This window comes from Zonotrichia albicollis, chromosome 9 (genome assembly GCF_047830755.1).
Source record: "Zonotrichia albicollis isolate bZonAlb1 chromosome 9, bZonAlb1.hap1, whole genome shotgun sequence".
In the NCBI taxonomy this organism is placed as follows: domain Eukaryota; kingdom Metazoa; phylum Chordata; class Aves; order Passeriformes; family Passerellidae; genus Zonotrichia; species Zonotrichia albicollis.
The window spans coordinates 38,966,833-38,992,549 of NC_133827.1; the positions used below are offsets into that span (position 1 = coordinate 38,966,833).

Here is a 25,717-nt window from a genome sequence, read left to right on the forward strand (position 1 = left end):
TGATACAAAAGTTCACTCTGCCACTTGTGGAAGGAGAATGAAAATTTGTGCTTGGAACAGCAACAAACCCATTCTAATTCACACAAATTGGAAAATTTAGGTTGAATACAGACTCTACAAAACACTCAGGTGCTCAAGGTCACGCACAAGTGAGATCCTAGCAGCCAAATAAATAATTTTCAGTTGTAGCACCTCTGTTCAAGAGATTCTTGAAAAAAAAAAAGATTCTTGAAAAAAAAGATGCTAAAAAAGACAAAATAATTTTGCTAGTTTTGTAGTGAAAAAGCAGTGGCAACTTTGAAAGGAACATTATACAAAATCTGGAGTAAAAACCATCATGGAACAGCATCCATATACCTATGAACTGGCAACAATATTTAAGATATTATTACTACTGAAAACTATGGAAAGAAATCAATTCATGTTGTTGCAAACCAGGTAATTCTCAATTTTTCAAGGTTATTTTGCATCTGTAAGGCTTGGGAGAGCAGCAAGTGAAATCACAAGTGTTTGTATTTCTGTGCCCACTCAGGCAATCCTGGGATTTGATTTGGAATTTGTGATTCTGCATCATTCCACTGCAGTTTTGCTCAATCCAGCTGCAGGGGCATTCAGTGCATTTGCCTGATATCCTCTGTAAACCCTTCTGCCTGGCAGCTTCCAAAATCCAAAGCTTTAGCTCCAATCTGTTTTCAGCCCTTCCCTTAGTAAGGAATATATAAATGTTGCAAGGAACTGACACAGAGAAAAGGCAAAATTGGTCAGGAAGAATTTTTGATGGACTGAAAATAAACACAACTGAAGGTTTCTCATGTCTTTCTCAGTCAGAGTGAACACCACAAAAATAGCCTGAAAAAAATGTTAAAAATGTTCGAAAGCTTAAAAACCAGGTTCCCCTAAGATAACCCAGAGGAGATCCTCAGCATATGGTGACTTTTACAGACATGAGGGATGTCCACACAGTTATTTAAATGTGGAGAACCAGCCCTTGTGTAACCCACACCAAAGCTCATTTTACCTGCAGTGAGGCAGATTTTGGTAAAATTAGCCCCTCTGAGCAGCACTCCCCTTTCCCTCCCCAGCATAACACTTGTAGCTACACACAGCTAAAATTACCATTTCCATCTAAATTTGAATACAAAAGCTGCCTCACCCAGTCCAGACTATAATACAGCAAGGTGATAAGCACCAAAAACACACACAGGAACCCGTTTGTGAAAGAATTCAAGGGGCAGGGCTGGAAATGTGCTCAAAAGCCCCTTTTAACAAGGGAGCATTCCCAGCCCGCACAGAGAACGTCCCTCACGTCCTGCTCTGACCTGCACCAACAGCAGAGAGAGTGAACAATGGGTCAGATTTTGGAAGTTCTCCTTGCATTAATAACTTTGGGAGCAGCATCTCTGCTGTTCTGAGTGCCAGGGAAGCCCATAACTGCACTTCAGCCAAAATGCATTTGTTCCCATAAAATTCCAAAGAGAAAACTCCTATTGACTGACAAAACCCCATTTATTATCCAAAGATTTGTATTTATAATCTGTTTCAAAGGAGCTCCTCCCTCCTTTTCTCCTGTTCTCTCTCACCTTTTTAATAACCTCTGTTCTTTTTGTATTTTGCACAATGAGAGAGGAAATAATTATACATCTCTCTGCTGACAGTGGGTACTGCTCCTCCTCTTCCAAGTGGAAAGGAGGAGCAGTATTCCCTGCTAACATTTCCTTGTGCTAGGTGTCATTCTCCTTCCTGCCAGTCTGTTCTCCAGGAAAAGTAAGGAAAGGAAAAGGATGATGTTATTTACAAACTGAACATTTTTAGACACTTAAAAAATTAAGTCAGGGTGGGTTTGTGTTTTTCTGTTTTTTTTGAGAAAGAACATTCTAGAGCCCTGAAATGAGATACTGAAGAGTAGAATTGCTGTGGGGGAGAAAAAATACATCCACACCAACGGCATTACCAGTGAACTCCTTTACTTCAGTCACACACAGAGCTTTCTACACTGACAGGTCTGGGATATTCATGCCATTGGGTTTTATTGGCATCATTTCATTTATCAACTCTTCCAAATGCAAACAGCAACTAATTCCCCTGCTAACATTTCCTTGTGCTAGGTGTCATTCTCCTCCCTGCCAGTCTGTTCTCCAGGAAAAGTAAGGAAATGAAAAGGATGATGTTATTTACAAACCGAACATTTCGAGCATTTTTAGACACTTAAAATTAAATTTGTTTTTTTGGTTTTTTTTTTTGAGAAAGAACATTCTAGAGCCCAGAAATGAGCCCAGAACTGCTGTGGGGGAGAAAAAATATGTCCACACCAACGGCATTACCAGTGAACTCCTTTACTTCAGTCACACACAGAGCTTTCTACACTGACACTGACAGGCCTGGGATATTCATGCGATTGGGTTTTATTGGCATCATTTTATTTATCAAACACTCAGGGGAGCAGTGGCAGTCACATGCAGGAGCATCCAGAAAGCAGCACTTGAGAATCACGTGGGACAGTTCACACAAAGTCTACCACAGGCAAGAATCAAATCCACTGGCTCAGTTTGATCCATTCTCTGTGCTGAGCAGGGCATCCAGCACAGGCTGTGATGGTCCTGCTCTGCCAGGGACAGGAGGAGGTCACAGTGTCCACATGTGCTTCTTCAGCTCTAGAAATGCCCACCAAGCTTTGCCATTTGCATTATTCAGAGCTGCACACATTCTGCTCCTGGCTCATTGATCAAGTCAGTCTTTGGACTGTAAAAAAATTACAAATAATGGATTTGCAGTTTTCTGCTTTACAACTCACTAGAACAAGAAACAATTGTTGACATGTACACAACTTTATTTTAAGGACACAGCAATCACAATGACAGAAACAGAACCATTACTTTAATACTGTAAGCTTTCCTCTGGGAACTGACTTGCACACAGTTAGATCCAAAAGCGTTTTGAAACAGTGTCTTGGGGGAAAACACAGCAAACCTTAAATATATTAACTTCAAACTTTATGTGCTTATCTCCTCCTTTTGGTGGCTGGTGGCAGTTAAAGCTTTTCGAAGTCGTGGCCGCTGGAATTCATTGCCTCGGGGTGCATCACCCTTCCCATGAATAGCACGGTACCTGTGGGGAAAGTGGGAAGGAGGGAGGGAGGGAAAGGTGTCAGAAGCAGGAGGAGCTGGGGATTTAAGGTGATGAATACCTTAAATCATAAACAACAACAATCTGTGTGATTGTTACAGGAACAAATGTCTCAGAACCTGGCACAGGAGCCCTGTTTGAAGAGAGCAACCAAACCTGAGCACCCGGGCTTGTCTGGAGAAAAAGGGCAACCAAAAGGATTTTTTCAAAATATTTCCAGCCTCACATTTCTGGATTAGTAACAAGCTTTGAGGCTTTACCTACAGCTGCTGACAGCTCCTCTTTCCACATGCAACAAGGGTTCTGCAATTTTAAGAACTGTCCCAAAGCGACCAAGTTCTATTCTGTCCTGATTTGAACTTTTCTTTTTGGGGAGATTTTTGGGTGTTGAGTAGCAATAAAGACTAGATACTGTTCTCCTGATATATTTTCTGTCTAATGTGTATACAACAGTAATAATATTTAATTTTATTATGGTTAGAAAACCCTAAGAGTTGGTATTGTGCCTTGCTGGGAATGAAGTTTGTGAGAATGAAGTCCCACAAAGCAGATCCATAAAAACCCTGTGGGTGCACAGCAATGTTTTATCAGCCAGTCACATCCACATCATTACAGCAAATTACAAGTGCCAGACTCAGGAATTACTTAATCCTTGCCCCTTTTGCTGGTGAGTGCTGCTCTCATCCCTCACCTGCCACAGAGCACTTGGAGAGCTCAACAGAATGATTCCCAGCTGTAATGTGCCTCCATTATGCAAATCTTTTGGTACTGGGAGCACATTTCACTGGGCTGACTGCAGCCAGGCTCCCAGGGAGTGCAGGATTATGGATACTCAGGGCAGTCACACTCTGTTCTCACTGCAGAAATGGTGATTTTTTCTTTTCTGGGAGTGTTTTTCAGGGTTATGTCAGATGTTGGTGTTTTATCTGGAGAAAGGTTCAAGGCCATGGAAAAGGTGAGTCTTTCAATATTGGGTATTTTAAAACAAACTAAGGAAATGTATAATAAAGCCCAGCCCATTGGTCGAAACATGCAATTTTCCTTTGCTTGAGGATGCGCTGTGAAAAACTCCGAGAAGTCTGCAATATTCTCACCTGTTCTTCTATTTCTGACCAAAAAGAAGAAGGGATGGTCCACTATGACCTGGGGGTAGAGCACTGCCATTCTGCTGATGGCAATCATCCCTAGAGGAAACACAACACAGCACCTTGTCAACAGCTCTGCCCCTGCTCCTGCTCCTCCCCGAGTCCCGCCCTCACCACCAAAACCAGCAGGAAAACATTCCCTGGAAAGGAAAGAGACCTGCACAGTAATTGCCTGTTCTGGCTTTAGGAATGATTAACAATGCAGAGTGCTGCAATTTCCCAGGCTGAGGGAGCAGCATATCAATTTGAAGATGCAGAACCTTCAGAGGAGTTGTGAGTGCTGCTCACTCACAGGGGGAAGGGCACTGCATTAACCAGCTCTGCTGCCCTGCTTTACACACTGGAGAGGGAAAGGGAACTCTTAATAACCAGGGAACATGCAAAAATTAAATGGGCTGATCCTGCAGCTTTTGGCTGATGTTTTTAAATACTGCAGAGCTGAAGGTAAAATTAACTGTGAATTAGAATTTGGCCCTTTGTTATTTTTATTTGGAGGTGCATGGATTTCTCTGGGATGTTATTACTAACTCCTAGTGTTTCATTTACTTCTAAATTTTTCCTCCAGTTCATAAAGACTGGAGCAAGGCCACAGAGAGAGTTGGGCACAATTCAACCCAGACCTGGCCTGCAATTCTTCCTTTCCTCAAAGGCTGGCAAACAAGAGGCAATTAGAAATCACCTAATGATACATATGGGCAACAAATGTAACTTATTTTCATGTGGCAATCCATTGACAGGGGACAGCTCTGGTTGTGCATTCAGCACTTCCCATCTTGTTTTTCTGCTTATTAAAATGCAGCTGCCACAGCCACTCTCATCTCCCTCTCACTCTCCGGGATCAAATGCCTCTGACCATCTCAATTAGCAGGTGAAAAATGATGAATGCTCAAGTTCCACGAAGGAAACATAAATTGCAGCCTGTGCTCTCCTGACAATCAGAAAATAGAGAAGTTTTTCACAGGATGCTGAAAACTCTTGGTAAAACATGTTACAAAAATGCCAACACTTGTGATTTGCAGAATTCTCTTCTGCAAGCAGCACACTTGCTATGCTGTGTCTCCATGCTGCTATTTAGCTTTCCTGCCTGTACAGCAAATCAGTTGTAAAAAATTAATTAGCACAGAATAGCCAGACATTTGATTTAATTCTGCTTTTCAGTCAGGTACCTGAGGCAGCAGCAGCTTCTGATCCTTCCTCATTAACTTCTAGAAATGCCTTGTGAAGGGCCTTTGCAAGGTAAAGTTCCTTGTTATCTGCAGAGGAAAGGGGAACACATTTCAAGAGGCTCAACAATAAGATTGAAGCATTTAAAGAACCCACCCCAAACACCATTATCCACCTTCTACAGCAGGCAGGGAAGGAGAAAAACTTTTTGCATTAAAACACCTTCTGCCAATGCCTTTTAACAGCAGCATTTACCTCGCTGAGATTTGTGGTGCTCTCCTACACCATGGAAATTAAAATAGCTCAGGACTGCCCAGAGCCCAGCACAGTATATAGAGAGAGGGTAAAAACAGCCCTAGGACACAAGATTTTAAACTCAATTAGTGGGGAAAAAAGGTATTAAAATAGTTCAGGACTCCCCAGCATAGTATACAGAGAGAGGGAAAAAACAGCCCTTGGACACAAGATTTTAAAGATAATTAGTGGGGAAAAAATTACGACATTACAGGCATAAAAAAATTCATTTCTGCACTAGATACAACACAGGCTTCCTCCAGGAAAATGAGGTCTTTTCTTTCTTTTTCTATTATACATTTACAAGAAGCTGAAGAGAAATATTTACTGCAAGAACCACCACAGAGCTGTTTTTTCGATCTTGTTTCTGTTCCATCCTTCTCTGTCAGTACTTTAATTTCAGTCCCAGGCTGCTCCTGCCGAATGTCTCACAGGTTTTTGGGGGATGCTGGAGGATCAGCTCTGCTGGAATGCTCAGCAGCTGCAATGCCAAAGCCAGCCAAAGGCAGGAGGAGCCGCAGCTGGAAAAGCCTTTCCCCAGCAGAGCTCATTTGCTGCTCTGTACACTCAGCACTGAATTCAAGCTCCCAGTTCAGCTGCTGCACTTCAATCACACCGACAAAAGCCCCAAATCATCCCCTCAGGGACTGAGCGCAGGAAAACAGAGGCTGCTAAAACTGATACCACGTCTGGACTTCAGTCCCAAGCCTTCAGCAAGGACTGGGTTTCCACCCTGTTCCTTTAAAACACGGCACATGCAGCACCCACTTGTCTTTAACATTAAGCAAAAACCTTAAATCCAAATACATTTTTATGTTCAGTAAAACATAATAACTGGGGAAACGCCCACTTAGCCTAATCATGGATTTTAATCACTTACTTATTACTCCAGCACTGAAGCCTGATGCTGTGCCCTGTAATACTCACAGAAATATTCCACATTTTTTGCCAACAATGCTTTATTTTGCATAGTTTGGTGGTGCTGATGGAACTCCAAGGTGTATTCCTGATGAGAATCAGCACCTCAGAAGATTGCTCTCCACCTGGTGGGCTCAGAGCCCCTAATTCTGAGAGCACAAACACTGCTAACATTTGCCATCAGGTATAAAGGGTTTCTATCTGTGAGAGTTTTCAGGATCTGAGTATTAAAACCAACATTTTAAGTGGACAGGAACACAAAAAGTGCCACTGCAGATGAGACCAGTGCACCCAGCACAATTCCAGCTATGGAATTGCTGCTTCACAAGAAGGTACAAAAAGCCCTGAAAATGGAAACTGCAGCACAACTTACAAGAGAAAAATATCCTCTCACCAGCATGTGCCTTATATCCTAACCCAAGTTTCTATCCACAGAGTGCCTTTATTCAGTGCACTATAGACAGTTCTGATTGCTCTGGAGCAATTTCATTTTTTCAGTCCTGCCAATCTCAAGGAACACCCAGCAAAGATCCCTGTGGTTAAGTTTTCCATGAGAGAAGCACTTTCTATTTGTTTTCCATTTGTTGCCTTTCACTTCATTGGCCATCTTTGTCCTTGGATGATGAAAAGAGCAATTCCACATCCCAAATTACCTTCTCTAGATTCTTCTCTTTATATTGCTGCTATCACATCCTTCTCATTCATCTCTCCCTGCAGTGAATGAATCTATTTTCCTGTGAAAGCACAATGTTGTGCCTGAGAGTTCAGGCAGCTTTTCCTCTGCTGCAGGTTGGGACTGTCCCATCCCTGGCTGCAATGCTCCATCTCCTCAGCATTATCCACATTCCCTTGTGGCTTTCACAGGGAACAAGGTGGGGTTTTGCTGAGCATCTCCCATCACTTCATTCCTCTGCAGGAGCTTCTCTGAATGTGGATTTCCGTAAGAAAATGTGGATTTCCATAAGAAAATGTGGATTTCCATAAGAAAATGTGGATTTCCTGGCTTGGTTGTGGGAAGCCCCCTGTGGATTTGGTGGCAAATTTGAGCTTTGTGCAGGAATGCTGACCCCTGGGAGTGGGAGGGAGCTGGAGCTGCCCCCTAATGAGCACGACTCTGCTGGCACCACACTTCATTTGTCACTATCTCCATATGTCTGCACACTCCCACTCAGCTGCCAACTGGCTGCTCTGCAAAAATCTCATTTTTTAAAAAAAAATACCATGTGGGTTTATTGGCTCTTCTCGCTTAGGCTGTCCCAGAAAAATTATATGGATGTCAGTCAAGATTTCCAAGAGTTATTTACTGGGCTGATGCTCTTCTAACTCCTTCAGATTGTGAAGGAAGTCACTGAGATCCCTTCATTGCTCACCCAGGTCACCTTGCATTAAAAGCAGCTGCTTTTAAGGCTCTATAAAACAGCCAGAAATATTATAACCATTTGAAGGAGAAGGGGAGTTTTAGCACTGAAATTAGTTCAGTGCTAAGTCTTCAGTGGTGTTAAAACACTCAAGCAGCAAATTTATGTGATGTGATAAAGTCACATTGGTAACATCTCGAACAGCAGAGGTTGTTTCAAGATGATTTTGGACACTTGATGGAATCACATGCAAGTAAATACTGTCAAAGTCTTTGCTGAAAGTGAGAGTCAGAATAGAGGAGAGCTGACAGCCCAACAGGAATGTCCTCCTACTCACCTGTGGCAAAGAACCCAATTCCTGCCAGGGAGTACCATTTGTGCAAAATGCACCTCATTAACACCTTCCTTTGGCTGCTCAGACATTCCAGAGGGTACACCTGGTCCTTCTGGGTCCATTTTCCAGATTGAGGGGGAAACAGCAAAAAAAATTCTGAATACTGAAAAATAATCCTGCAGTGTGGTTTGTATCCACTAAAGCCACAGAGAATTTTGCTGAGCTCACCACTCTGCCTGCAGCTGATGACAGGATTTGGGTTGCTGCTGAAATTGCAGGAGACTTTTCCTGGCAGCAATGTCAGAGCAACAGGACAGCAGGGGGAGAGGATTTGTAAATGCAACCAAATTTCTCAAAAATCCCTTTAGATTAAGTTTGATTTCTATCTTCCTAAATTAAGTGTCCAATTACAGATTTTGTTGAAATATCTGTATTTAAGACCTCATAATGAAGTGCCAGATTTTCCAGAGGGGTGACCCTGATATCCACATAAACTTCCAACTTCCATTTCCTGATGTCCCATTCAGGTGTCTGTAAAAGTCAGCTTTAAATAATTTGTCCTCATGACTTATTTCCCCTTCCTCCATCCATATTTTAAATCATGAAAATTAGAAAGGAAAGTATTCTGTATTTTAACTACTTAAAACTTCATTTAGACAGCATCAGTGAAATGTCTTTAGTGTGGTTTAATGTTTAATATCTTTAGTGAAAATTGTGAGGTTTTCACTAAAGACATTACTTCAAAACCATTTTTTCATTCTTAATTTACAAATAACCTTTTCATGCCCAAGTAGAACAACCTATTTTCAGTGAAAAGCAGGTAATCTACAGTAAAACTCATGAATTTTCTCTATACACTGCTCCATACTTAAATAACAAGTAAATCTTTAAATGGCAGAGCAGTTAGTTCAGCCAGGCAGAACATGGGGTTTATTTTGTACAGTACAATTGTCAGAAATACAAAACTTTAAATAAATCATTAGTCACATGGATTAAGACACAAGCATGTGGTTCTTTCTGCCAACCCCTTGATAAGTAGATGTCCCTGATATAGAAATGAATTTTACATGGAACTAAATAAAAGTCAGGTGCTGCCTTTGTGGTTCCCTGTGCATTTTCCATTATCCTTGGAGCTTTTTCTCAAGTAAATAATTTCCTATAAATAGATCAGAATTTAAAGGGAAGCTGACTTTTCTTTGAGCTGGCAGAGAAAATGAAGGTGTTTTTCTTCAGAAAAATGCTATTTCTTTGAAAAGGGGGTTTTTCATTTATTTCAACTCTTTTCATATTAGCTAAAGCCAGTTTTTCCTCAATTTCACTGGAAAAGTGAAGGTGGCAAACCAGTGGAATAAGCTACATGACAGACTATAAAGAATATTTCAAACTTAGCAAGAATGAAAGGCTGTGAGCACCACAAACATTGTGAATGAGGGAGGGAGGTTTGCTTTCTGAGCCGTGCTTGGGCCAAGGCCCACAGGAGTGGCTGTCCCGGGGTCAGACAGTGGGAACAGCATTTCCCACCAGCCAGGGAGCTGCTGGATGGCTGGGGAGTAACACATGGAGCTAAAAAACCCCCAAAAATCACACAGGTGCCACTTCAGAGCAGCTGGGGCTGCCCCTGGATCCCTGGCAGTGCCCAAGCCAGGCTGGACAGGGCTGGGAGCACCCTGGGACAGTGGGAGATGTCCCTGCCATGGAACAGGGGTGGAATGAGATGATCTTTAATGTCTCTTCCGACCCAAACCATCCTGTGACTCCATGAACAGCTTTAGGAGGTATTAAAACCATAAATATCTCACTTCCACATGGATTTTTGAAGGTAATGGATATTTCAACTTCTGCTGAATGCAGGCAGCATTTGTGACTAAATTGCTTTTATCCCCAAACTCTTCCTTCCTGTGCTGCTTCCAGGTATCTGGGGTGTCACAGAAAAATCCTTTCCTTAGGATTTTTCCTCCTGAGAAGCTCAGAGGCCTCAGGAACAAAATGTAAACATTGATTATCTGCTGTGTGTAATGCAACAGGTGCATCTGGGATTGGTCTCATGTGGTTGTTTCTAATTAATGGCCAATCACAGTCAGCTGGCTCAGACTCTCTGTCCCAGGTACAAGCCTTTGTTATCATTCTTTCCTTTTCTATTCTTAGCTATCCTTCTGATGAAATTCTTTCTTCTGTTCTTTTAGTATAGTTTTAATATAATATATACAATAAAATAATTAATCAGCCTTCTGAAACATGGAGTCAGATCCTCCTCTCTTCCCTCACCCTGGGACCCCTGTGAACACCATCACACTGGGGAGAGGAATTGATGGTGCAAGAGCTCAGTGCTCCTCATGCTGGGGACAAAGAGCCCTGGAGACACAGAGTGACCCCCCTGGGGAGGGAATCCCAGCCAGGCACTGCAGCCATGCCCTGCTCCAGTCTGCACCTGCCTCTTGCAGAGCCTCTCACTTCGTCCCCATCTCTAATGAGAGCCGGTTCTGAAACACTCAGAGTGAACTTCCCCAGGTGAAAAATGTATTCCCTCATCTACCTTGAGAGACAGGACGAGAAGTTCTTACCAGACATGGCAGTGAGGTCAGCACTGCTGCTGAACAGCTCTGTAATTCCCAGACCTCTCCAGACATCCTTCAGATCAATTTCCTGCTCTACGGTGAACCTGCAGAATGGAAGGGAACATTACAAAAAGCCAGATGTAAGCACTGCTTACTGTTATTAGAAGATTAAATTTTCTAGGTGAAAACGCCAAGATAAATAATGCAAAGTGGGAGATCCAGTGCTAGTGACACCTTCCAAAAAATGCTTACAAACAAATGAGTTTACTCACAGCTGGATTTTTCCTAATACAGAAGCAATCAAAAATATGCTAATGGTATGTGCAGCCCCCTGCCCATAAAACTGCAGAGCAAAATTATGCAGCAGCTAATGGAAATGCTTACTTTTTACACAAGAGGTTTTCTCTAAAACCTGAATTTAATTGTGCAGATACCAGAACAGAATATCAAATGAGGCAAAGGACAGCAGAACTTCCCAGAGAGCTGCTGGCAAAGCAGGAGTAAGATACACACTCCATTTTCACTTTGATAATACAAGAAAGACCAGCTATGAATATGAATATGAAGCATTGCTGATTCAGCTTCTAATTAGTGTGGTGGCACAATTGTAATTGGGTTTTGATTGTGAGTAAAGAGCAGGGAAAACAAATAGTTGTTAGTGCAAATGCACTGAGTGTAACCTGGCAAAAGCCTGTTCTAGGCTGGGTTAGTGTGCTGGAAGGACAAACTGACATCTGTCCTGAGGGCAACATTCTGGGCAACCTGGGAGAGTGGAAAACAAGCAGAAGCTTGTTCCATTTACAAGCTGATTTTCAAACATTGTAAAAGCTATGCCTGGTGTCAGGAGAACAAAAAAAAACCTTTCTACATGGCCAGACTGAGACTGGACAGCTGGAGAAACACAGAACCATGGCAGAACAATATTAGTGATGGCAGCCCCAAGCAGAAATACCAGATGTGTACAGCTGCCTCAGGAGAGCGGCTGGAATCCTTGTGAGGGGTGAGCTCTGGAGAGTGAGCAGTGAATTATTTGTGATTTACAGTGAGCTGGCTGGAGCTGTCCAACACACAGCTCTGCAGGAGGCTGCTCTGCCTTGTCCTGCTTCCTGCAGCCACTGAGTCAGCCCAGCCACAGCTCAGCCCTTGGGGATGGGGCACAGAAATGCTGGAAACAAATAAATGTGTTTCTTTGGGATTGAACTCCCCAGCTCCATGAAGAACAACGTGTTCTCTTCCAGTGAAAGTCTGGCCCAGAGCTGTGGGCAGGGCACAGCTGATGGAGAGCTGAGATGTCCAACCTTGGCATGCACCAGCCTTGGCAGCTTGGAAAGGAATCAGCTGGACATCAAACAGAACTGGATGAGAGTCAAGTGATCTTCCTCATTTACACAAACCTGAACAAAATCCAGTACATAATCTACTTTCATAATGAACTTAGAAATGCCACTAGAAGCCAAAAATCTGGGGTGGAATGGATATCATCCAGAATTATCATTATCCAGAGAATAATTTTAGGACTTAAAATAGGATATGGAGATAGCACTGATAAATCACTGGTGGCATCAGCAGTGTTCATGCACTCTGTCCAGACCAATCCCAGGGCATGCACGGAATAAAAACACAGGAACTGATTCTTGTGGTTTTACTGCCTTGAAAGTTCTCAGAAGAATCACAAAAATTGTGAGAATCACTAAAAGAGACCAACAAAACTTCAAGTACTGAAGAAGCTTCCCCTGGTGTTCTGGCAGATCCTGCATCAGTTCCTGTGGTAACAACTCTACAAGTTGCTCATTCAATCAAATCTCCCTGACCTTTAGGCTCCAAAACTAAAACCACTTTTACTCTCACCACACACTTGTAAAACATGTCCACAACTACTTTAGAGACATTGGTAAAAACCCTAAAAAAGCAGCATTGAGACTTGATTCCCAATGCTAGAGTTAGTACAGTCCAGTCCAGAGGTCCTGTCCATTCACATTAAAGAATTCCACAGAAAATAAACTCAGAAATATTTCCTTCTATATTATATTTACATTGAAACGTTTTGAAAACCACTTCCAACTATACCTCCTTTACAGAGAACGCAAATCAATGTCAAAATGCATTTTACAGAAGTTTCAGAGCTGTCTGTTTCCCTTTGTGGTTTTTATTTCACCCCAATATTAAATGCATCAAGCTTTCAACATGATTTAGGTAGGAGCAGTGTCGAATTTGTAAGGAATATTAGGATAAGAAAGCAGCAAGTAAAGTCTGCGTGGAAAGCAGACTTTGAAGTAAAAAATAAGAAAAATAACTGCATAAAAAGCATTTTTTTTCAGAGAAACTGGGTAAGAGAAATGGGAATCAGGTGGGTTTAAGCCTCTGGACCATCAGACACAAACACCCATCTGCTCAGAGATGCAAGTGACCCAGAAAGCAGCTGTGGCACAGGATGCTGGTGCACACTGAGCCAGGGAGAGGTTCAGGGAAAGACAAACCTGGAAAGGCTCCCTGAGCATGGATGTGAGGAGAGGGAGAGCAAACAGATGGGCTGTGAAGGCGAGCAGTGCCTGGGGGAAGGACAGCACAGCCACTGGAGATGGAGGCTCCAGCCCTGCCTGGGAGCTCTGCAAAGGCAAATCCTGAGCAGCTGCACGAGTGAGGGGCAGCCCTGCATCTGCAGAGGTGAGTTCCTGCTTTTTGTGACCAGCACAACAATCCAAAATACCACAGCAGCTGCACAAATATCAAAGGATCCCTTTATGAAAGCAAACCTCATTACTGCCCTTCTTGGAGTTTTGTCTTGTGGTAAAACCCCACTCCAAAGAGATCTCCCCTCTTTCCTCACATGCTCTGAAAGGCAGGCAGAGTTACAGATCAATTATCAATGAGATTGCCAATATTTCAGCTGACATCTGGACCAGCCTCTTCTCAACAGTAACGGGGCAGCTTCCACACAGTCTGAAATTTAATTTCAGGCTCTGCAGTTGGACATAAACATTCAGCAGGAGTTCCCCCTCAGTCGGATCTGGATTTCTGAGCACTCCTCACAGACAGTGAGGATGATATTCAAAATCAAAGCTGACAACCCAGAGCACAGAACTGACACTCCAGCTCATTTCCCACACTCTGGGAATGCTGAGCTCCACCACACCACCCCTGGCACTTGGTTATTTGCACTGTTTGCTGCATATCATGAACCAGATGGTCATTTTTTATTTCCCTCTCCATCTTTTAGGTGCTCCTGATGCTAAAAATACTCTGAAAAACTGATTTAAATACTTCCGTATCAAAAACCATGGAACACGAGCAACTGAGAGCTTTAAAAACCACAAAGGGAAATCTGAGAAACAGACACTGAAGAGAAGATTAGGTAGAGAAACCAGTAAGTCTCTGGAGATTTTAGCTGAGAATCAGGACATTTTAATGAAATTTAAAACTTGCACAAGCATTAGAATAAAATGATGCAGTTATGTCACCGACATTCTGTAGTTAAGCATTAACATTCCACATCAGACCATCTTTTCTTCTATTTTACAGCCTTTTAAGAAAGAGAAAAAGATGTGTTCATCTTCTATGATGCCATACAACCCTCAGAACACTGAATTTTCTGTGATTTTTACGTGCTCAAGAGCCAAGGAGGATGAAGGTACAGGGTCTACTCATCAGGAGAAGGGAATTGCAGCCTGCAGTGATTCATCCCAAATGCCATCATTTCAAAAATTCTTGAGGGCTCTGAGTGAGCCAAAGCAAGACAATTCCAGGTTTTCAGATTGGTTCTAAGGGATGGAATCCTGCTCAAGGACAGGCAGAGGAATGGCTGCAGTGCCTGACACCAACGTTCCTGCTGGTGCTGCCTTGTGCAGGCTGCCCTGGGGCAGAGGCTGGGCAGAGTTCCAGAATAAAGCAGGGATTTATCCAAAGCATCTCCTCCATGGATCCACCTTGGGCAGCACCAGAGCCCAGCCAGGGCTGCACCCAAGATGACCCAAAATGGCCCCAAAATGCACGAGCGCTCCCGGGCTCTGTCCCTGGGATCAGTTCTGCTCCATTTGCACCTTGCAGTTCATTGTCCCATCCCAGCTTTAGCCCAGGCAGTCCCACCCTGCTTGTTTTTCTCTCTGCAGCCCACGGGGTTTGTGCTCCTGGGCTGAGATTTGGGTCATTTGTCCTTGGTGCCCAGCTGGAGCAGGAATTGTTTTGTCTCCCTGCTCTGTGCACAGAGCTCAGCATCCCTGAATGTGAACCCAGACCCACACACTAAAGCAGCACAGAATGTGAAAAATATAAATGCTAAAACCTGAGGCATCACCTGGAGAAGAGGCCCTGGGGACTGAGGCACTGTTGGCACCCAGGCCCCAGTGCCAGCTGCTATCAGTTCCAGCATCCTGGCTGGAATTTCAGCCAGCTTGTCCCCAGGTGCTAAGAGCAGCTTCCAGGATTTAATACTCTGAAAACAAACAAGTGAGAGAGCAAAGAAATCCCACTAACAGCAAAACCAGGCAAAAAAAGCCCATTCAGCTGTAGGGGAAGCAAAGCAGGTTGTGAGGTTTTCTCTGTGAAGTTCCTTCCTTCCAGGGCTGAATGTGCAGGAGTTGGCTGGGAATGTGTTCCAGGGGAGTTTTGTGCCTCTTCTGTGGTTGTGGCTCAAGGACAACCAGCACTGGCCCATTCCTCATCAAAAGGGCACTTGAGACAGCAGGTTAAAAAGTAAAACCAGAAAGCTCAAGGATTTTTTTTTCTTCATTTTGGTTTGGATTTATATTGGGCTTTGAGGAGTGATTTTAGTGCTTGCTGTTTTTTCTTTTAAAGAAAACAACCTTCAGCTAACATCACTTACCATTTTGGCACCATCTAAAGATTTTAAAGCTATTTTAAATGCACAAAAAAAAAAAGCAAGAAGGTTGTTACAGAGATTTGGGCACGCTGGAACAATCCTGAAGAAGGGATCTGCAAACTGTAGCATCACTATTAGGTACCAGTTCCTCCCATGCTCTTCAAGTAATTTATGTTGGAGAGACAGCTTTGTAAATTAGATTCATGGTCTGTTTCACTCCTATGCAAAAAGTGGATTAAAATGTTGATCATTTTAGTCTGGGTTAAGCTGGAAACAATGATTTGGAAATGAAAATGAGGAAGTATAATTTAACCATTCTGTACAAATCTCTCCTTTGCCATTAGGAGGAATAATACACAATTTCATTTGCACACAGATAATGCAGACAGAAATTGCAAAGTTGTGATTAACTCTGCTTTGGCAAGTCATTCAGTCCCATTACAAATGTATAAGTTTAAAAAATGTTCACTTTATAATTGGATAGCATCTCTCAAGATATAAAAATTTAATTTTATTCCAGTGCTGCTTTCAATTTCTCAGTGGACAGAGCCTGGAGGCCACATTTCATAAAATGCCTTTCTGAGTCACAGCATCAAATATTTATGAAGTGTTTATTTAGAGCATTGACAGAATCCTGTAGATCACCTCTGAATCCCTAATGGAATCCAACACCTTGGGAGCATGCAATTAATTCCTGGAATTTTGTAAGGAGACTGCAGAATTCCTACACAATTCCAGGCTCAGGATAGTTATATTTTGTAATCTGAAGGTGATTAGTATGTGTTTGCCTCTGTATAGCCTGAATTTGCAGGTGTTTATCCCATTCTTTGGGGTTCTTGGATAAGAACCAAGCAGCCTCAAGGCAGAATAAATAAGGACATTTTATGATCACACAAACCCCAGGCCTCAAATTCTCATGTGAGAACCTGGCTCCAGAGAACCCTGGAGTATCTGCAAACAAAACTCCAAATCACCAATAGAAACTGAATCTAAGTTATAAATATATTTATGTTTTTAATATCATTCATGTGTTTAGATACCCAGAATACTGCAATATGGAAACTGGTTTTTACAGATTTTCTCCATAATCTGCTGTGGATCTCCCACTCCAGAAATTCTTGGAGAGGAGATGCCCAACTTCAGCACTTGGTGCACAGGCTGCTGTCCCAGGTACAGAAGGAAAGCTTAAGGATGGAGGAACGCTCAGATTTCTCCTATTCACACCTAGATTTGCCTGCAAGAAAAGCAGCCTAAGAGAAAAATCCCCTCCCATGTGTCTTGGTGGACTTTTGAGGGCTCTGGGACCTGAAGCTCCAAGAGAAAACAAACAAGAAACAAATGCCAGGAACAGAGAGCATCAGGTTCAGTGTGTATAAAACCTGCAATGCAGCTTTTGCTGCTCCTCCTGCTTCCTCAAAGGAACTGGGGCTTAAAATCAGAGAGAAACTCTTACTAAGGGGACTGAAAACCAGTCCCAGGATGCTGCTGGACCCTCAGCACTCTGCCCTTGAGCTCTACAGAGGAGTGGATCCCATCTCGATTTGGGATCAGGGCATGCTGACAGCACCAGCCCACCTCAGCCTAATTTATCCTGGCTGGCCCTGTTTATTGTGCTCAGCTCCTGGACAGGGGTCCCTGCCTTGGAAAGGGAGCTGATGGACTGCAGGGAGCCTGAACCTGTGAAATGGAACAAGCTCACATCTCCAAGGCACCTGAAATCAAAGAACTGCTTTAATGATTTAAGGATTCACTTGAGTTGACTTTTTCTGCAGCCACGTACTCACTGCACAGTGCCACAAAAATAGAAGAAGTGATTCCTTTCAGAGATGGGCTCTATTGTGACAGAAACACTTCCATGAAATCATCATGAATCACTTGAAGGACAGTGTGAGCCAGCTGTACATTATTAGTGACATTTAGTAGTAAACAACTCTGCTACCAAGCCAGGCAGAGCACGGGAATGAGAAATATCTGAAGGTGGAAGAAGCAGGATTCCAGGAAAGATCCAAATGCTGTATGTGGGCAAATGTGCCTTGAGCACACAGCCTGTGCCTGCAAATGGACTGACACACATTTCAGCCCTTCTGCTACTGATGGCTTGTTATTCTTTGCTGCTCCAAGGAGGAAAAGCAGCACTTCTTACAGCTGGGAAAAAACCAACCCAAAATTGACTGGAATTACCCCTCAACACTCAACCATTTGTATCTGCACAGACACACACCACTAGAACCACTGAAAATAGCAGCACACAGAAACCTAATTAGCACCTAAATGAAACATTTGGTAGCTCAGACTTCCAATATTTCTGTGGCTCCTGTCTAAATGGAACTTATCCATAATGAGTTCTGCACCACCCTGAGCACCATTCTGGGTGGATGAGGGAACTTTGCTCTCTGCAGAGCTCTCCTCTCTCTGAAAGGGATGCAGGGGCTGAAATAACCTCACCCTGCACTGCATCCCCAGGCCCTGCTGCCAAAGCCCCTCCTGTGGCTGCTGCATCACTCCAGGCTTGAGCAGGACAGCTCAGGTGTTCCCTGCCCTGCTCCTCCATCCATGGGGATGCAATTCCCCCTTCCAGGACCTGGGAGCACTCTCTCACCTGGGCAGATACACTTCCACTTTCTGCTTCTTCACAGAGTTAGCCCACTCATTGATCAAGGAGGCCTTGACCAGGGGCTCCAGGGTGGCCAGGGGCACCTCCTGCCTGGAGAGGACAATCATCATGCTGATCTCATCCCCCTCATAGGGGATCTCCAGGACCTGGTAGATCCCTCCTGCTTCGTTGGAGCCATCACTGAACTCGCCTAGAGGGGGAAAACAACAAAAACCCTGTTAGAATTATTTTGTCTTTAGTCTATTTATTAGATACTGGAATTAAAATGACCCTCTTTATTCTATATAAAATTTTTATTTAAAATTGGTTTCTTCATCACAGAATTTCAGGCTTACATTTGATTTCTTAAAGAATACAAGCTCAAGCTATCACACAGTTTGTAGATAATCACAGCTCTGGGACATAACTTTCAGTGGTTAGGCAGAGAAGAGCCTGAAATTTAATGCTGCTGAGACTTTCAGGGAAATGGGCAGAGATCTTATTCAGGAGAGAGGATTTTTCAGTGATGAGATTGAGCAAAATGCTGCCAGACATTTTAGAGCCCTTTTGGAGCTCAAGCTCCAACTAAAAATGATCATTAGTTCTGCTGTTCAAAAAACCTTTATTATACCAGTCCAAAAGCAAAGAACAAACATTATTCATTTGAATGTTTAGCACAGCACAAGAAAAATATTTTTGTGATAAGCAGGACTAGCTCAAGAATTGCAAAGAACTTCAATCCAATGGATAAATATTCTGAAATCCATCCTAAGGCACCAAGCAAGTCATTATAAATGTTGCTACCAGCTATAATACACACATTAAGGAAAAAAAACCAAACTCTGAGTCCCTTCTTTGGGCAAACAGCACATTAAAAATTCCAGGTGGAAAAAGAGACAACAATACAAGTGGATATTACTGCAACAAACCCATTAAGTGAAGATTTAGTAGCTCTAAATTGCTAAAGGTCTAACTCACCGTAGTAGAACTCTCCCTGTTGGTACATCATTGGAATTTGCACTTCACTTTCATCATCTTTAGTGAAAGAAAAAGTTCTGGTATTTTCAGGCCTGAACTGTGACTTCCAGTTGCCTTTAAAGTAGATTGCATTGATGAGAGCCAAATGAGTTAGAGCACCAAAGTCTCTTGAAGACACAAAATCTTTGATCATGCCTAAAAAGAAACCCAGCTGTCAGTCTGCATGTCAAAGTGAGCATTAAATCCAAACTTAAGGCAGCTTGAAAAATGCAAGAAAATAAAAAGCAGTGTTAACATGTAATTTCCAATTCAGATGTTTCATTAAATCTCCAATTAAAGTGCCAGTGTTTTGTAAACCTAAATCACAGTGTAGGTGTGGAAACCCTTCCATCGAGGACGTGTTAGGCAACTGTTTCTTGATCACTGCTAAATACACCCTACAAGGAAGCCACGTGGAGAAAGGGTCACATTTGGAATGTTTACCCTGCTGCTATGGAACTGTTCAGCACTTCCACACTAAGGCCAGAACTTGTACAAACTTTGGTTCCAATCCAAAGCAGCCCTTAAATGGGTGCTTGATTTAAAGCTGCACCCATTGCTCCTCCACCAGTTCTGAGGGAGCTTCAGCGATCTTCTGTTGAATTCAAACACCAGAAATCCACATAAATTCCCAGCATTTGTTCCAGTGGCATTGGCTCTTGAAAAGCAAAAGAGGAAAAGCATCTAGCATCTGCTCTATTCATGGGAGGTACAGCAGCTGAGCATGGCAGCTGCTTTGCTCCTGCTCCTGAATAAGTCATTTACATCAGAATGCAGTCTGGTACCTGCTGCAGCTCATCTCAAAGCTCTCCATTTCACCAAAATCATTCCCAGTTTGGTAAACTGGGTGCACTGACCAGCTCTGTCACTGTTCTTCAGGAATTACAGCCTCCTTCAGATTGCTTTCTTGCTCACTTCTATTTTTAGCTGACATTGCAATGCAAAGTGTTAAAATAAACACATTCCTCCATCTGATTATTACTCCTTAATCCATGGTTTAAAAAACAAATTAATTCTGCTTTCTGGAGCATATGATCCTGACTAACTGGTGTGAAATTTGTGTATCACAGGGCTGGATTTCTTCCGGGTTGCTGTTTGCACTTCATCTTATCTCGAATGTTCTAAGGAGGGAGGTGTAACCAACACTCACTTGGAGTTGGGAAAAAACAAAAGGGAAACATTTCCAGGTTTCTATTTGGTACTCATATTTCTTTATTTTTTTTCAGCCACATCTTCTTCATACATTAATGAAATGTTAAGAGTTTTCCTGCCCAGAGGAACCTTTGATGGTTTTGTTTCTGCTCTGAACAGGGTGGAACTGAAACTGCTCCTTTCCCCAGGGGCAAATCAGAGAGGAAGGGACCAGCTGAGGGACTGGAACCATCCCAACCTGACACCAAAAGCCCCCAGCTGCCCTGGTGGGCTCTGCTTTTCCTTCTCCCTCAGCCAGACACCACATCCATGGAAACCCTCTGCAATCTCCTGCAGCACTTCCACCCAGCTATTTCTGCAGCCTGAGAGAAAGGGCAGTTTGTTAGGAACAGAATGGCTGCTTGGAACAAACCAGGCAGTTTTCAAAAGGGAATAAAAGCATTACAGAAGGTGCTTTTCCAAAAGGAATTATGGATTCTTAAGTGCTCAGACTTCATGGGGATGTGTTAATTCCTTCCAGGTGATTCCAATCCCTCCAAATTCCCAGTGGTACGACTGTGTCGGAGCCAGACCTCTCTGAATCACTCCCAAAATCTCAACCTTCAGAGTGGGGAACCAGAATGAGAACATGCTTTGATCCCTCCACCAGGAGACTCCCAGAAATGGGGGCTCTGCATGGCTCCAGGAAATGCCACCTCTCTGGGAGCTGCCAAGCCAAGCAGCACCCTGCAGCTCCCAACGTGCATATTTACAGCAGTAATTTTGTGCTTAACTCCCCTGCTGCAAATTTGTGTTGTGAAACTGTTGACAGCGTTCCTAAAATCAACTACCCTCTCAACATGCTATCTCGTTTCCTCACACTGCAAAATATTACATTACACACTCTGATTTTGTGGTGCAAAATTAGCTTTTTATTCCCCACTATTCTATTTCTCAGTACCCTGTGAGTATGAGCTCCTCAGAAGAGGAGTGATACTCCACACATGCAAAGCACAAGCCAATAACCCCTCTGCAGACAACTTTTCTGCCATTAGTAATAATCCTTTTGTAAAAAAAAAAAAATTAAAATACTATTAAAATGCCTGCCATTAAAACAGTCTCATTCAATAAATGTTACAGATGGTAAGACCAGAGAACAAATATTCAAATAGATGCCACATGATTAACAATGACTAATATTACTTATGACAGATTATTCCTACACAGGAAAAAATAGAAATACTAGAATTCTTCTCTTCAGTCTCAGACAGAAGAGATAAAAGCCAAAGCTCCAACCCAACACCACTGCACAAGTTTGGAAGCAGAAACACTTCCTGCAGGAAGTGCACAAAAGGATCACATGCACTTACTATTTGTGTGATTCTCCACCCATTTATTGATCTGAGTAGCAACAGCTGCACTTTGGCTGAAATCTACATTCTCTACTTCAGCTTTGAAGTATTTCTTCACCAGCTGCAGGAATTTGTCACTGACGTGGAACCCGTTCTGCACGTAGAGGGAGTTGGCGATGTCCAGCACGTAGTGACTTTCATCAGCAGTTGCCATGTCAGAGAGCTCCTTCAGGAAGGCAAACTCTTCACCTGGGGAAGGAAAAAAACACCTTCAGTGCTTCAGAAAGGAAAATTATTCCATGGCTTTTCTGCTGAAAATTCACCAAAATGTTTTATGCAAAGTAAAGCCATTTTTTTTAAAACAAACTTGTTTCTAAACCTACACACACCTTCAGATCTGAAGGAATAATCTCCAAGATCATATTACTTAGAGCCTGTTTTTTCTACTAGCTATAGTTAGTCTAATTAATGAGACATTGGAGTCCCACCAGAAGCAAAGCTATCAATGGAAATTCTTTCTACACCAAAAAAGCAATTAAAAAAATTATTTTTGCAGGTTCCATTCCTAAATCTTGTCACCAGAAATTCTTAACAGAATTTTTATTCCATCTTAAATGCCAGTTGTTAAGGAAAAATGAACTTCAAATCTTGAAACTAAGGCCCTCTTCTATGCCAAAAGTAGGTCTAGAATTTCCCAGGATCCTTAGTGGGACAGTACAGAATTCTTGGTGGGTAATCAGGAATCTTTAACAGGATTAAAGCAGTCCGCTTCAAAACAGGAAGCTGCATCATATGCTTAAAGGTAAAATTTTTATTTTAAAACCCAATAAAATAAACCTTAAAACTGATGGCAATGATGTGTTTCAAGCAGAAATCACGGGAACACTTTCACTGAAATGTCACACTCATATCCCAGAATAGTGAGCAGCCCAGAAAACAATCAACTGCACAAGAGGCAAGATGGAGGACAAGGAGAAGAAGGAGGAGGACAGGACATGCCCAGATTCCTCCACCTTGCCTCTTGAACCCCCATTCTAAATCCCCAAAATTCTACTTTTTCACCCTGTGACAAGTTAATTATCATTCTACTCGAACTTTTATGACTTGTAACTCCTCACACAAAATTGGTAATTGTTTCCATGGGTTAAAATCAAAGGCACAGGTGTTTGTGACTCCGTGCCAGGGTCTCAGTCCTCCAGGGCAGCCAGAGGAATTTCCTGGGTTCTGACATGTCAGCACCTCTCAGCTCATGCAGAACCCACACTTTTGAGCCTGCCCACAAATCCACCAAGAAACCCAGTGATTTATAACCCATGGACATCAGCAGGCTGCTGCCAACCCTTGCTCGTGTTTCTCTAAGACAAAAAGTAATAAATGATGCGAAGGCCTCACCATTTTTCAAGCTGTCAAAGCCCATGGAATGTCGGATTTCCTTCAGGGTGGTGCCGTGGGCTCCCAGCTCCACCATGCCCATGGCTATGGCAATGCTCAGAGGGGAGAACAGGATGTTCTCATCCTCCCTGCTGGCTCTCAGCTGGTTGTAAACGTTCACAGACAGCTCAGCGATGGTTTCATCGGGAAAATTGGTCTTGAAGGCTTCGCTTTGCAAAGCAAGCAGGGACAGCAGCCCAAGGAAATACATGACTTGAGATTTTAAGGTCTGAAAGGTAAATTTGAGGCAAAATAAGGTTGTTGGAGAATATAAAATTCAACTTGAAAGAAGAGTAATCAGCTTTTTCATCTTAAATCTGTGGGGGAAGAAAATCCCTAGAGTTCAATGCACAGTGCAGTTAGTTGGAGGAGACACTATTAAAAGAGAAGTGATGATGTATTTTCACACAAAAACAACCTCCTCCCTTGTGAATGGTATGTTTGTGAAATCTTCCAGCCCCAGGCCAAAAAACACTCACAGTTTCTGCAGAAAAGACCCCATAGACAGCAACCCCTTCCCTCCTTCCCTTTGGAATTGTGGCTGTGTAGCACTACTGACCTGGAACTGGCTTGTGTTTCTGCACTTTTCCACAAAAAACCCCAGAAATCTGCTGTTTCTTTCATTTGACCTTCTAGTAAGATAGAACTTATTTATCTAAGTCACTTAAGTCCCCAACAGGTAAAACAGTTTCAAGCACTGTGAGAGAGCTCCCTGACACCTGTGACAAAGTTACTGTTCCGTGAGGTTGCTCCGTTGCAAAACATGTGGCAAGCAGCCAAAAATTCTTTGAAAGGAAAAAAGAAAATCAATCACGCCTTAGTTACCAAATAAACCCCTTTTGTTAGTAAATAACAGTGAGAAGTTGGGCAGCTCTGCTAGCTGGGAGTCAATCCCCACTCAGAGGATAAAGGCACTGTACAGTGAGAAATAACACCAGAGGGAACAAGGAAGGAAACTAAATTTAAAAAAGGGTGATGCCTCTGAGTAATCCATCCCCCAGGCTCTGCTGAAATGCTCTGGGGTAAGCAACAGTTCTCACTCTACCCAGTTTAGCTCACACAACTACTGATAGTAGAATCCCAGCTCCTGGAGCAGGGAATGTGTAACTTCATCCTTCCTTTTTTATTTTCCTTTCAACTCTGTGCTACCTTGGCATGAGACCCACTACTGCTGCAAGCCTTGGGTGAGAAAGCAACCAGCAGAGCTCCTGTTCCAGCTCCTTCCCTCTGCCTGCAGGGCACAGCAGAGCAAATCCTCCTGCAGCAGGGCTTGCACAGGACGAGGCTCAGAGCTTCACCCACAAGTGTTCACAGGTGGTTGTGCCAGGCTGCAGGGCTGGGCAGCACAGCCCAGATTTGTGTGCATGCTGCTGCTCCACACCATCAATTTGCAATGCAGGCAGCCCAAGTGCTTCTCCTTATGCTTCCCAGCAATGCTGGGGCTGCATCGCCAGGTTTTATAGACATGGCACAAAGTGAGCTTTATACAACATTTATATTCTGCATTTCATCTTCAAAGGCCTGTGCAGCATTATCTAATTCACTCACACGGCGCTGAATGATCCATAATTTAAGTGTTATTACTGGCACTTTATAGCTGAGAAAATACAAAGAACAACAGGGTACACACACGTGCCTTGGCAGCCACTGGTGCCAGCACTAGTTAAGATTCCTCCTGTCCCCCAGCCTCCATCAGCCTTTTGTTCAGTCCTGAACTGAGAAAATTGAGGAGATGAACCAGTGCAGCAATCCCACATGGTTCAGGGGAAAAGGGGAGCCTTGCCTCTCATCTTTCCACATATGTAAGAAATATTCTCCTTCTTAAATTTGCAATAAACTATCTATGGTGGCATCACTTCACTTCTGTGGATTAGTTGATCAAGCTTCCTCTGATTTTTAGTAAGATAGCAAAAATGTCCACTGAAGGCTCTTATTCTATTTAGGAACAGCACAGAAAAGTCATAGAAGCCTAAAGCACCAGCTTTAATCCTGCCTGCATTTTCCAGTGCACTGACAGAACTACCCAGCACTACTGCCCAGTGCAAAACACCAGTCTGACCATCACTATTTATTCCAGAAACACTGAGACACTATTTATAACCCCAAACATTATCAACACACCACAAACCATCCCAACAAAACTGCTTAACAGCAGTTAATTTTTTTAATCTACCCATTTATAAATTATTGACTTAAGGATATTAAGGTTCCTGCTACAGAAAATAACTGGATTTCTGTGTGATCATGGGCATTGTAGATTTCTTTATTTAAAAGCCCTGGAGCATGCCTCTGCCAGTGTTACATAAGACTTGAGCCAGCACATCCCCGTGATAGACTGAGCCCAGGTATTATTCTCTTATCCTAAAAGCTGCACAAGGCAAGAAAAGCTTAACAAAGCTCCATCCCACAGGTCTACAGTGGCACCAAAAATGGTGCTCAGGAAACAGATAAGCAGGAGCTCATCTTGCTTTTGTTGAGGATGAGCC

The 25,717-nt window shown here is 42.9% G+C and overlaps 1 protein-coding gene across 1 annotated transcript in view; it reads right to left on the reverse strand.

The window, feature by feature from the left end:
• Positions 1–2,317: 2,317 nt before the first annotated feature.
• The window catches only part of SERPINI1 (serpin family I member 1), a 46,225-nt gene continuing 22,825 nt past the window's right edge, over positions 2,318–25,717 (reverse strand). The window contains exons 2-9 of the mRNA XM_074547478.1: positions 23,193–23,460; positions 21,819–22,049; positions 19,279–19,473; positions 18,307–18,511; positions 10,898–10,995; positions 5,435–5,521; positions 4,218–4,307; positions 2,318–3,105 (exon numbers count right to left, since the gene is read on the reverse strand). Of these exons, the coding sequence (XP_074403579.1) occupies positions 3,029–3,105; positions 4,218–4,307; positions 5,435–5,521; positions 10,898–10,995; positions 18,307–18,511; positions 19,279–19,473; positions 21,819–22,049; positions 23,193–23,442 (1,233 nt within the window). The 5' untranslated portion in view covers positions 23,443–23,460 and the 3' untranslated portion in view covers positions 2,318–3,028. The remainder of the gene's footprint in view (positions 3,106–4,217; positions 4,308–5,434; positions 5,522–10,897; positions 10,996–18,306; positions 18,512–19,278; positions 19,474–21,818; positions 22,050–23,192; positions 23,461–25,717) is intronic.